The 13,311-nt window shown below is 32.0% G+C and overlaps 1 protein-coding gene across 9 annotated transcripts in view; it reads right to left on the bottom strand.

The window, feature by feature from the left end:
* Positions 1 to 13,311, bottom strand: part of Dennd4a (DENN domain containing 4A) — a 115,469-nt gene that overhangs the window by 62,410 nt on the left and 39,748 nt on the right. For all 9 annotated transcript variants that reach the window (XM_047541832.1, XM_047541837.1, XM_047541833.1 and 6 more), the window contains 6 exons: positions 11,668 to 11,837; positions 10,594 to 10,835; positions 7,669 to 7,735; positions 6,338 to 6,396; positions 3,662 to 3,806; positions 3,239 to 3,414 (listed from right to left, as the gene is read on the bottom strand). In XM_047541832.1, the coding sequence (XP_047397788.1) occupies positions 3,239 to 3,414; positions 3,662 to 3,806; positions 6,338 to 6,396; positions 7,669 to 7,735; positions 10,594 to 10,835; positions 11,668 to 11,837 (859 nt within the window). The remainder of the gene's footprint in view (positions 1 to 3,238; positions 3,415 to 3,661; positions 3,807 to 6,337; positions 6,397 to 7,668; positions 7,736 to 10,593; positions 10,836 to 11,667; positions 11,838 to 13,311) is intronic.

The raw sequence follows: 13,311 nt of genomic DNA, 5'->3' as shown, positions 1-13,311 counted from the left end.
ATCACGCTAACCACCACAAAGCTGAATGTGGTCCTCATTAGTCTTTAATGTTCACATCAGAATGCTTAGACACTTAAAAATCTTCCAATAAGATTTTTTCTTATATACTATGAGAAAAAGCACTGTAGAAAACTTTCAATGAACTTAATGATACATACAGCTTATCAAAAATACTTTGGTATACTTAAATATGCAGTTTCTCAATTTCTTGAAATTATAAGTAAAGATGATTTTGTGTCTTTCAGAAAAGAAATAATCTATAATATTAAATTACTTGAATAAAATATAATATTAAAAATACTTTTATAACTTTAAAATATGATATCTGCTAGAAAGTGTTATCTTTGTTTTTAGTATAGGCTCCCATAATTTCCTTTATTACAGCTATTATAATACAGTCGTTCTCTATAAACCATATATGGGGAATGAAAAGAAGAGTACAGAGCACCATAAACGTGTTGGACTTAACTATAGTTTTGAATGATTCTACTACTTATTTGCTGAATCTTTTTTTTCCTATTTGTTTATTTTTTAAAATTTATTTATTTATTTATTTAGCGGCACTGAGGATTGAATCAAAATCCTCCTCATGCATGCTAAGCAAGCGCTCCTACCCCTGAGCTACATCCACAGACAGTTTCTCATTTCTTTTTTCCTAGTCCTGGGGATCAAATCCAGCAGCATTCTACCACTGAGCTACATCTCCAGCCCTTTTTATTTTTTGAGACAGTGTCTTACTACATTGCTGAGTTTGCACTCAAATTTGTAATCCTACTGCCTCAGTCTCTTGAGTAGCTAGGTTTACAGTTGTAGGCCACCACACCTGGTATGAATACTCATTTTAGAAAACTTGAAAAATATAGACCAAAAAGAGAAGAAAAATAAATTATTTAAATTATAACCACCAAATAAAAACTTAGTAAAGGTAGGTAGTGAAACTTGCTGAGTTTTTCTTTTTTAAAAATGTTTCCTAAACTTGCCACAGAACCAAAAGGGCAAATATCAGTTTGAAAACTAAATAATGAAAAAAAGAGTAAATGGGAAAGTTTAAGCTGATAAAGAATGATTATTTTGAAATTCACCTATTCTCTCACAACTGAGAGTAAAAATAAAGATAAAGCAGGGATAAATGGCAGATGTCCTACTGTGAAGGTATTATTACATTTATAATGTGATCCAGAGTATGGAATCTTATTACACTAAGGAACATTCTTAGTATCACTATCTTGATGAAATTGCAAAACAGCACTCCTACTGTGTCTTAGAATTTGCTGCATACATGTCTGTCTCACTAGACTTGATTAAGAGCAATTTAAGATAAAGGAATATATTTGGTTTGCCATTTCATTCAGTTATTAGCAAAAGGAAACACTCAAAACATGTTTGTGGAATAAGTGCAAAATATCTTCATATTACCTGATTATATCTACTTATTATCATTTACTTACATAATTCTCTTCTCTTGCCCTTGATACTGTCACTCTAAAATATGGCTGGGAGGAGACTGGGAGGAGTTTTTTCTCTAATACCTAAGATTTTATGTATGATAGTCTTCTCCATTTTTATTCAGTAACTTCCATTTCAAGACTACTATTACAGGCTGGGGAGATGGCTCAGTCAGTAGAGTGCTTGCCTTGTAAGCATAAGGCCCTGGGTTCGATCCCCAGGACCCCCAAAAATAATAATAATAATAATAACAAGACTACTATTACATATGTAGTTACTAAAAAAAAAAAATAGTGGAAGAAATACCAGTTTTGGAGTCAATCAAGTTTCAAAATACAGTTCTAACTGAATAAACTATATGATTAAAAATCTAAGCTCTGATTTACTCATTTGGTCAGAGGATTTAATAAAAACTACTTCATAAAGTACAGAGAATGAAATGGAATAACAGGCTACACATGCAACTTAAGCTGGGTATGAAAGCACACGCTTGTAATTCAGAGAGGCTAAGGCAGAGGAACCAAAATTTCGAGGCCAGCCTTGGCAACTTAGTAAGATCCTGTCTCAAAACAGAAAAAAAATAAATAAATAAAAGGAAAAAACAGAGGGGAAGTACTATACTAGAAAAGTAGCTCAGTGGTAGAGCACGCCTGGGTTCTATTCATAATACTAGGGGGTTGGAAAGGAAATTTTGGAATTAAATCAAAAGACTTTCAGATGAAAAGTTTTTATTAAAAAAATGGAGGGGCTGGGAGTGCAGCTCAGTAGTAGAGCACATGCTTATCACATGCAGCCAGTCCTGAGTTCAATCTCAGAGAATGAAATGGGATAACATACATACATACATAAATAAATAAGAGAGAAAAATCTATTTCACATCTGCTTATTTAAGTGCAAAATCTATATTAGCTTTTGGGCTTTACTTACAGATTAACTCATAGTTACTTTAAGCATATTTTGTAGCTATAATGTTGTATCAATTTTCTCTTCCCTAAATACCCTAAGTACAATTAAACTGAAAATATAGGATACATAGGATACAAAGAAGCAATGAAAACCTATAAAAATACAGTCCAATAGTTACAACTTAAATATTATTCCACTAAAAAGACAGAAGTTTGTAAAATATCCTTACATTCCTAGAGTGTAGAGGTAATGAAATTACATATGAGCTAAAAATTATTTTAAAACTCTAAAATATTACATTATTTTTATGATGAATTATAATTCTGATAGTATTTTAGAAGATTAGAAAAAGGACTGAACTATTAATTAAGAAATAATATTTTAATTCAATTTGTGATTTCACCAATCCGCATTTGAAGAAAGGAAAATAAAACTTTTTCTATTTCTAATCTCAATTTCCCTTATGCTAATTTTTTCAGTATTTTTAGCTGTAGATGGACACAATACCTTAATTTTATTTACTTTTATGTTGTGCTGAGGATCGAACCCAGTGCCTCTCATGTGCAAAGCAAGTGCTCCACTGCTGAGCCACAGACGCAGCCCGGTTCTGCTAAATTTTTAAATAAGAACAAAACTATAATGCTCCTTAAATATTTAAAGCCTGAGGATTAAATGTATATTTTCTTTCCAATAAAACCTTCCTAATACCCTAAATCTACTCTTTTGCAGCAAAACAAGAGTCAATTCAAAGATGGTCATTACCCCAAATACAAAGAAAATAATATATCTCAAAATAATTCTACTTAGCAATCATAAAATATACAATTGTATACATATACTATGTAGTTGTAAATTATTAGGTGTAGAAGCACTAAAATGTACTTACTGAGAAATGGTGTTGGTATCTAGGTCAACACAACTGACATCTGGTGGAGGATCATAGAGATCAAAGTATCTTGAATCAATCCCTACTATGAATGGACATGGAGCACTCAAGACATCTGCTAAAGCCAGTGGGCAGAGAGGAACATATGGGCATGGCCAGTGGAAAGGGAAAATCATCTTGGATAAACAAAGGGTAGAGGAATATTTAGCTTTTTGATGCTGAAGCATAATTTAACAGAACACACAAAAAAAAGTCTTTTAAATGTTATTACCTAAAATCTAATGCTTGACAATGAATAATTATAACTAAATATATATATATTCATTACTCTCTGAAATTTTAGTTAAGCATTAAAAGAGTTTAAGTTGTATGAATAAATTAAGTTTCAGCTAAGTTGACTGTCAGTAAGAAACTGATACTCACAGACACTAATGCTTCTGTCACACTAGTAAGCACAGAAGGTCGTAAGGAATGGATGAGAATCTTATGTTCGGTTACTGCAAACACCAGTAGTGTTACAGCATTTTCAGGGCCTAGATTCTGAAGTAGAGTTGAAAACTTGCCACCACTGTCAATCCAAACAAAAATGTATATTAAAAAAATTCAAAATCCAAATGCCTTATTATCTAAAATAATGGAGGAAAGTTTGAGATTAAGGTGTAATTTGTTATTATAGTTTTAACTATAAATGTGATTGTTACTCTTATGGAGGGAAAACCCAGTTTTACAAACACACTATGAAAACAAAACAGTTTTTTTCTTTTTAAAAATTTGTTATTTTTAGATATACATGATAATAGAGTATATTTTGACATATAACACATACATGGAGTATAACTTAGGATTCCATTCTTGTAGTTGAACATGATGTAGAGTTTCACTAGTCTTGTATTCATATATGAACATAGGAAAGTTATGTCCTATTTATTCTACTGTCTTTCCTATCCCCATCCACCCTCCCTTCCATTCATGCCCCTTTGTCTAATCTACTGAACTCTCTTCTTCCCTCCCCCCATTATTGTGAGAACAATGCAGTTTTAAGAGGTTTCAAAATCATTCATTCTTTTGGCACTATATTTAATATGGAAAATGAAAAGTAACCTGCTTCATTTTAGGTAAAAATATCTGCTTCATAATAATGTCCAAATAAAGAATTCAATTAATAAAAGGGATGTTTTGGTTGAAAGCAAATATTTTCATGGAAGTCTTTGAAACATGGCACATTTACCATTGTAATCATCAGAAAAACTATGACGAATAGGCCCACCTCTTAAGGTAAGTATATTAAAATGTGGATTTATAAATAGATCATCCTTGCTATTGTAATAATAATAGCAAAAGGAAATCAAGAGATACAAAGTAGTGAATTACACATATACGAAGCAAATTAAAAATCACAACAATAAATAGACATTCTTTATGGTAACAAAATACTGGACTGGAAAAGTAAATAACTCAGTAAATCAAACAGTAGTCTGCCTATATAATGTTAAACAACTGGTTTCACTGGATCAATTCTTTTATAACAAAGCAAAACTAATAAGATTTTCTTGGAGAAATGGAAATATATATCAGCAAAAAACTTGTGTATATTCATAAAAGCATCATTCACAGTAGCCCAAACTGTGAAAAACTCCCAACTGATGAACCAATACAATATTGTATATACATACCAGAGTATTAGTTGGCAATAAAAGGGAATAAAGTAATATTACATGCTACATCACAGGTGAAACTTGGAAACATGAAGTGAAAAGAAGCCAGAAATTAAAAAAGGCCACATATAATTTTGTTTATATGAAATGTCCAAAATGGGCAAATCTATTGTGAAAGAAAGTAGACTACTGCTTGCCCAGGGTTGGACAGGGGTGTGGGGTGTGGGGTATGTGTGTGTTCCTGTAAGGATGGCAGGAATGAAGGAGTTTAACTGCTAACAGATATAGGGTTTCTTTTTAGGGTGATGAAAGTTCTCTAAAATTTATTATAGTGATAACTACAGAACATTGTCAATATAATCACTGAACTGTTTAATTGGGTAAACAGTATGGTATATGAATTTTATCTCAAAAAAACTGTTACCTAAATGAAGTCTTCTGATTTACAATCATCAATATTTCTAGTTTATTTCCAGTTCAAAGGTCTAAAAAAACACTGGTCATTCTGAGCTAAGTGCTGGTGATGAAATATCGTGCAATTCTTTCAAAATTAATGTCAAAGATGGCAGCCAGTCTCCCTTAGGTATGTGCTACATAATAGCTTAATTACATTCCAACTATTTCTGACAAAAAATTACCCAGCTAATTAAACTTCAAGAAATGATACTATAGAGAAAACACTTTATAATTTCTCTGAACTTTTAAAATGATGAAACACATTATTCTAGTCTACCAGTTAATAATTATAACAATTTTTATTTGTGGTTAATTTTAAAATTGCATTTGAATGTTCTTCAGAGGATAATGGAAGCTAAAAATTGTTCTTTTTCTGGTGGTGGGGGGTACTGGGGATTGAACTCAGGGGCACTCGACCAATGAGCTACATCCCCAGCCCTATTTTGTACTTTACTTAGAGACAGGGTTTCACTGAGTTGCTTGGTACCTCACTTTTGCTGAGGCTGGCTTTGAACTCACAATTCTCCAGCCTCAGCCTCCCAAGCTGCTGGTGGGATTACAGGTGCCACTATGCACAGTTTTTTTTTTTTAAAAAATGTTTTAAAAACATTTCTCAGTTGTCAATGGGTATTTATTTATTCGTATGTGGTGCCAAGAATTGAACCCAGTGTCCCACACATACTAGGCAAGTGCTCTACCACTGAGCCACAACCCAAGCCCTAAAAATTGTTTTATAAGTTGCATAAATGAAGATATTTAAGTATTCAATGATAATAAAGACACAAAGAACTAAATACTATTGTAAGTTTTTCTTCACCAAAAACTGTAATTCCAACATTAAGTAAAAGGAATTTAGCTAAGAAACAGTTAAATGAGAAGTATTTCCATTAACATTTGGAACTTTAGCTAGGAAAGAGAATATATTTGAATGTTACTTGAGCTCACACTAGATTTAGAGAACCATTAACAGAAATGAAGTTTTACTTGCCTTAGTGGAAGAGGAGAAGAAACAGGCTGACTGAGAATCAGATTATCATGTGGTGATAACTGGAAGATTTAAAATAATTTATTTGAAGTATGAAGATGAACTTCAAAACTATATTTTCTAATAAAAACATATAGACTAATGATGTTATCCATGAAGTTTCCTGGTTACCAGTCTAAAAATAGTTAATACCACTCACTAAAATTCTAAAAAGTATGTCCTGATCTCTGAACCCTTCCAAGAACTTACTCTGAATCCTATCTCTCTTCTTTGGACCTCAACTTTTCCCTAACGTCATTTTAACAAATTTGCATTACAAGACTAAGTTATTCACTTAATACCATAAAATAAGGGTCAGCAAACATGCTATATGGAACAATTTCATAGGCTGTTTTTGTAAACAATTCTTACTGGAATAAAACCAAGCTCATTCTTTACATATTATCTGGCTAATTTCAGGCTATAAAAGCAGAGCTCAGCAGTTCCAACAGAAATTGAATAGCTTGCAAAGACTAATATATTTAGTATAAGGTCCATAACAGAAAAAGTTTGACAGCTTCTGCTATAAAACAAATCTTCTGTGTGTATTCAATTGGAGTGTACTATATATATTCTATAACTAAATACTTAGAAGACAGACTGATTTTAAGGGTAATCAAAATGGTATTTTCCTATACATCTTATCTGTATCAATATAATAATGCACTTAATCTGCATTGTCAAATTTATGCATATTTCAACAAGTTTATAAATATCTATTTGACATATGGTTTCTAATACTAAATGATACCAGATTAAGGGCTGTGGTAAACATGTAAGATATACATAATGATAATACCTGAAAATATTTTCTTTATATAAATCACATCATAAATTAGTAAATAAGCAGATAACTTACATTATCATGAGCAAAGACAAAAATAGGCATAAACAAGAGGAAAGATACATTCAACTGGGAAAAAGATGGGAAAAATAATTTTTAATCACTTTAAACTCCCCCATAACACTAAAGATATGGGCATTCCTTCTTTCCTAGTACTAATACTAACTTAACTAAATGATTGCCAAGGGTACAAACTTTCAAATACCTAGAACGAATTTAGGGGGAAAAAATCCCTTCTTGTGTGTTCAAAATGTCTACTTTCTATCTACTTCTTAAACGTTTTAATTCTTTCTATAAGGGAAAAACATTAAATGTGAATGATTCAAACTTCAACATGAAATGGTACCTGGTTTTCTTTAGATCTCATTCAATTTTTTCTCCATTGAAATAATTCTTATATTTTGATAGTCACCAATAAATTCATATGGCACTCATATTAAGGAGACCTTACCTGAACTAAAATCCGTGGTCTCTGAGGAGATGGAAAAGGAACTTTATGCATAAAATGAGAAATATGCCTTTAAAACAAACAAACAAAAAACCCATTGATTCCAAAGTGAAAACTATATGCCATAAAGGTTAACATGTCATTACAAGTCAAAGTTGAGTCAAAAGCCCTGTGTCTCTATAAATCTAAAATCCTTAATATTATGAAAAGAAATGAACACCCTTCAAAATTATGTTCCCCATTAAAACTACTTTTGCCTAAATCCAATAACTTTTCATGTTAATAGCTGCTCATATTCAACAATATTTATCAATGTCTCAAAAGTCATTTTAACTTTTACCTCCACGGGTCAGTGATGTGAATATTAGAGAGAAGCTAATTCTTACATTTATAATATATTTTTTAGTCAATTTTTCATGTGTTGGAAGTGATACAACCATTTATGGTGGTCCAGAAAAATGAGTTTCAATGCTTCTCAATGATGAACACCAAATTTTCTATTAAACAAGTTTAAAATACCATTACTCACTTTGTAAAATTTTTCCCAGAATAAAACAGATAAAAAAAAAAAACTAGATCAATTGGTTTGTTTTGAACACTGTAAGAGAAAAATGGCAATTAAAAATTTTTGTTTTAGAATTAAGATGTTTTCTATTTTTCCTTTAAACACTATTTCAAAATTATGTTGTTTTCAGAAGTAAGAACATTTTAACTGGATAGAGAAACCTGGAATAAATTTTATTAATTTTACAAATATGTCTTAACTTTTTACTATGTATAGATAATAGCAGGGGCTGTGGATGTAGCTCAGTGGTAGAACACTGGCCTACCAAACATGAAGCCCTGCATTCAATCCCTAACACCACAAAAACCAACAAAACTTCAGACAGGAGAGGAAATGTAAACAAATGCATAAAGCTACCAGTCTCTACTATTAAGGTACTCACAACCTAAAGGAAAAAAAGGGGGGGAATGAGTGTCACAGGACATATGCCATCTCAAAATAATGAAGTAGTAAGAATAGCAGAAATGAAAAATGTGATCCACAAATCCTTAAAGGTTTCCAAGATTCATTTACAGAGGATTTGCCAGGTTAAAATTATTTTTACAAAAATATTAAGACATCATTTGCCCTTTTCACTGGGTTGACAACTGCAGTGATGGTAAAAAGCATTGTGAATAAAACTTACTGAGAATCAATGCAGTGACACCAACCAAACTGTCCTAGCAGTTATTATATTCTTTAATACTATATACCCATAAAAAAGGAACATCGATTTCACTTAAGAATATATTTGAGCAGTAAAATTAATCTTACTAAATCTCAGCTCTGCCATATACAATAAAAAATTATCTGTGTAGTAAAAAAGGGACGTATGCATAAAGCACTTCCAATATAAACAGAAGTATGATGGTTGTCTTGAGTTTGGAAAAGCATTGTACAGCCAAGTTTGAGTTCATTAGCTGATTTCCCCAACCCATGGAAGGTCAGAAAGATAACTGACAAATCAAAATTATCCAGTGTTGGGTAGTCAGAAGATATATGTGAAAATGAACAAAGTGAGCTTGTGGCTTCAAGGAAAATAATTGGCAGTATTTGTTGCTAATAATTAAATTCAAACTTGCAAATGAAAAGTAAGAACTTTGCCACCATGAACCTGACAGCTTTCTAATAATCAAATTTTTTTCTGATGAAATAGATGGTATTATTAACAAATGTAGTTTATTAAACTTTTATTTATTTTTATTAACTTTTATTGACAGATAAATGCTTTAAAAAAATTCTTTTCATACATGTATATAGGGTAATAATGTCTGTCTCACAATCTATCGTTCTCCCTTCACCCACTCCACCGCTCCCCTCAATCCCCTCTGTACAATCCAAAGGTCCTTCATTCTTCCCTACCCACTATCGATCAGCATTCGCTTATCAGAGAAAACATTCGGCGTTTAGTTTTTGGGATTGGTTTATTTCACCTAGAATGATATTCTCCAGTTCCATCCATTTGCCTGCAAATGCTTTAATTTCATTCTTTTTTAAGGCTGAGTAATATTCCATTGTGCATATGTACAAATGTGGTTTTTATATTAATGATGAATGTGTCTACATTTGGAAGATGTGCTTGACTCAGCAAAATAGTATTTTTCAAATAACCAAAATGTAATGCCACCAAACTTTTTTTGTTTTGGTACTAGAAATATAACCCAAGAGTGCTTTTTCACAAACTATATCCCCAGTCCTTTTTAGTATTTTTATTTTTTTAATTTGAGGAAGAGTCTTGTTAAATTGAACTTGAATTTGCAATCCTCCTGCCCAGACTCCCAAATTGCTAGGATTACAGGCATGCACCACTGCACCTACAGTAAGGAATATTCTTAAAGGCTCATATAAATTACACATACGAACAAATTTAGATTTAAAAGTTCTAATACTGGCTGGGGACGTGGCTCAGTGGTAGAGTGCTTGCCTAACATCCATGAGGCCCTGGGCTCAATCCCTAGTACCACCACCGCCAGGCCAAAATATTCTAAAATTTCTCCAGATTAGTATCTCTAAATTTGATAAAAGCATTTTTAAAGGGTTTTGCTTAAAGCATTCATTTCAAACAATTCATTTCAAATCAAAATATTTACTTCCTTGTTAAAATTATTTAAAATAAGACTTTTTTTTTTTGGGTGCTGGGGATTGAACCCAGGGCCTTGTGCTTACAAGGCAAGCACTCTACCGACTGAGCTATCTCCCCAGCCCCTAAAATAGGACTTTAAAAGTATAAAAAATATTACCTGAATGAAACAAAATAAACATTTTTCCCCCAAATAACTCTCAAGAAATTCAGTTTCCACTTAAAATTTACTCAATAACTAGTACAAATATATCACATAATGGAAAGGTCTGCCAAACTTTGAACCAAGAAACTTCTAACTTACTTCTCAATTGGAAGGACATGAGGTCCAGATATTGAATAACGATAAAGAAAAGTCAGAAACTTCCTGAATGCATCAAAAAAAGGCCAATGAGAAAGAAGACAGATGCATTTGTTAGTGTGAATTGTTTTAGAACTATCAGACTTTCCATCTGCCAGGGGTGCTAAACCCAAAAGAAATCTCTGTTTTTCTGTGAGATTCTCCTCAGAATATGGTTCATAAAACTGAATAGCAGCACCATAAACCTGCAAAACAAGTAACATATTTAATAAATATATTTTGTATCATTTATTTGAATCACTCATCAGTTAAATATTTAGCAGATGCTTTCCATGAGCCAGGCCAAGTCTCAGGGACTAGGAACACAGTGGTAAACAGACATCGCTCTTATTTCTTGATGTACTTAAGAACTATATAGTACTATTCTTATATATCCTTTTATTGAAAAAAGCTGTTTTAATTAAATTGTATTTTTAAAATAAAGAGGAAAAGTGATTATAACAACATTCTCTATAAGAAAATGGTTGAAATAATTATTTAATAGAAAATTTTAGATAAGGAAATATAAATTCCAACTTTGAGAAATTCACTGAATTTCTCTAGACTTCAATTTCACTACACTTCAAAGTCTTCCTTCCAACTATGAGTCTATAGTTCTAGGGCAAGGGGTGTAGCTCAGTGGTGGAGTGCTTGCTTCCTATGCATAAGGCCCTGAGTCTGATCCCCAGCATGCGGTAGGGGAAGATTATGATTCTAAATCATGTTATATATTTAATAATGTCTTTTGCAATAATTTCAAAGTTTCTTTATCACAGAAAATGAACCAATGAAGGATCATCATTTGATGATGAAAAAAATCTTTCATGATATTCACAAAAAAAGCATTTGGGAAGATGACAAATAAAAATTTGTTCTTATTTCTTTGGATATAGTTATTTTAACCAATTGGAAGAAGTATATGTATAATGGATTCTATTTAACTAGTTCCTTTTTCTGTTGTTCCTTTTAATATATAAAACTTAAGTCTTGAAAATATACAAGAAATCTGCAAACATCATTTGTTAAAATATGAAGTACCTTTTCAGCTGAGGCTCCAGTTAACACAAACGTAGAAAACACAGGGAGAGGGTATTTGCTATTTGATGGCCAACATTCAATAGTTGCACCCATTGGTAAACAAAACAAGGGAACAGATTCTGGTAGTGAAAATGACTCATAATCTTCTTGAGGATATCTACAAATTAGACCTATAAAAATAATGGTGAACATTAGGTCATCATCTCTTGAATTTAGTGCTCATAATCTGAATAATACTAAATTTGTTTTATTATTTCACACGTTTGAAAGGCCAAAATACTGCACATGTAGAATTTAATCCTCAAATAATATAACTATTAAAATTAACTAAATGCTTAATATTTATCAAGTTTCATCTACAAAGGTTAGGTTAAGATTAACAAAAAGGACAATCCTCTAGAAATACACACATACACCCTCCTAAAAATTCAGTTTATGGTCACAAACCTTAAAGCAAATTTTTTGAAATTTTCAATATGGTTATTTGCACATATCCACTCCATCAGCTCTCAGTAACTTTTCCTCATAGGACTTTTTTTTTTTTAATGTTTTAAGTTGTTGATGGGTCTTTGTTTTATTTATTTATTTATTTATATGTGGTGCTGAGAATCGAACCCAGTGTCTCACACATGCCAGGCAAGCGCTCTACCACTGAGCCACAACCCCAGCCCCTCATAGAACTTTTTATACATTTAAATATATATCTCATAGGAGTATATGTACTTTCTAGCTAAATGCTAAAAAATTCTCATAAAATAGCAGTAACCTATTTATGATGTCATCAAAATAGCACTAACTCAAACTCAGCTTCTAAATAATTCCAGTTATTATATAAAGATAGGTATGATTTCATGTTAGATAGACTAGACTTGAAAATGGTCCAGGCATCTTCCATTGGACAAATTCTAGTAGCAGAGCCTTATATTATATTACGTGAGAGTAGAAACAGAAAACAAATTGGCTATCCTTGAAGCTCTTAAAGACAAAGGGAAATCATCACTAGATGTGGCCACAGAAACAAAATGATAAACTGGGAATAAGAGTAGTTAGTTCTACCACTAGGGAGAAAAGAAAGTTAAGAGTGTAGGACTCTAGTTTTTAAAATACCTTTTTAAAAGGCTCAATCTGCTATCTTATAAATAAGGTCTCTATGTTTGGTATTTTGAGATCTCTGAAAATTGAACATTTCTGAAATAGAAGAAGCCATCAAAAGCCTACCATCCAAGAAAAGCCCAGGACCAGATGGATTCTCAGCTGAGTTCTACAAGACCTTCAAAGAAGAACTCATTCCAATACTTCTCAAAGTATTCCAGGAAATAGAAAAGGAGGGAACCCTACAAAACTCATTCTATAAAGCTAATATCACTCTCATACCCAAACCAGGCAAAGACACATCAAGGAAAGAAAATTTTAGACCAATATCCTTAATGAATACAGATGCAAAGATCCTTAACAAAATACTGGCAAACCGTATCCAAAAACATATTAAGAAAATTGTACACCATGATCAAGTGGGGTTCATCCCAGGAATGCAAGGTTGGTTAAACATCTGTAAATCAATAAACGTAATCCATCATGTCAACAGACTTAAGGATAAGAATCATATGGTTATTTCGATTGATGCAGAAAAAGCATTCGACAAAA

The sequence above is a fragment of the Sciurus carolinensis genome, chromosome 2 (genome assembly GCF_902686445.1).
Source record: "Sciurus carolinensis chromosome 2, mSciCar1.2, whole genome shotgun sequence".
NCBI classification, from domain to species: domain Eukaryota; kingdom Metazoa; phylum Chordata; class Mammalia; order Rodentia; family Sciuridae; genus Sciurus; species Sciurus carolinensis.
This window is presented reverse-complemented; position numbering and strand designations above follow the sequence as displayed.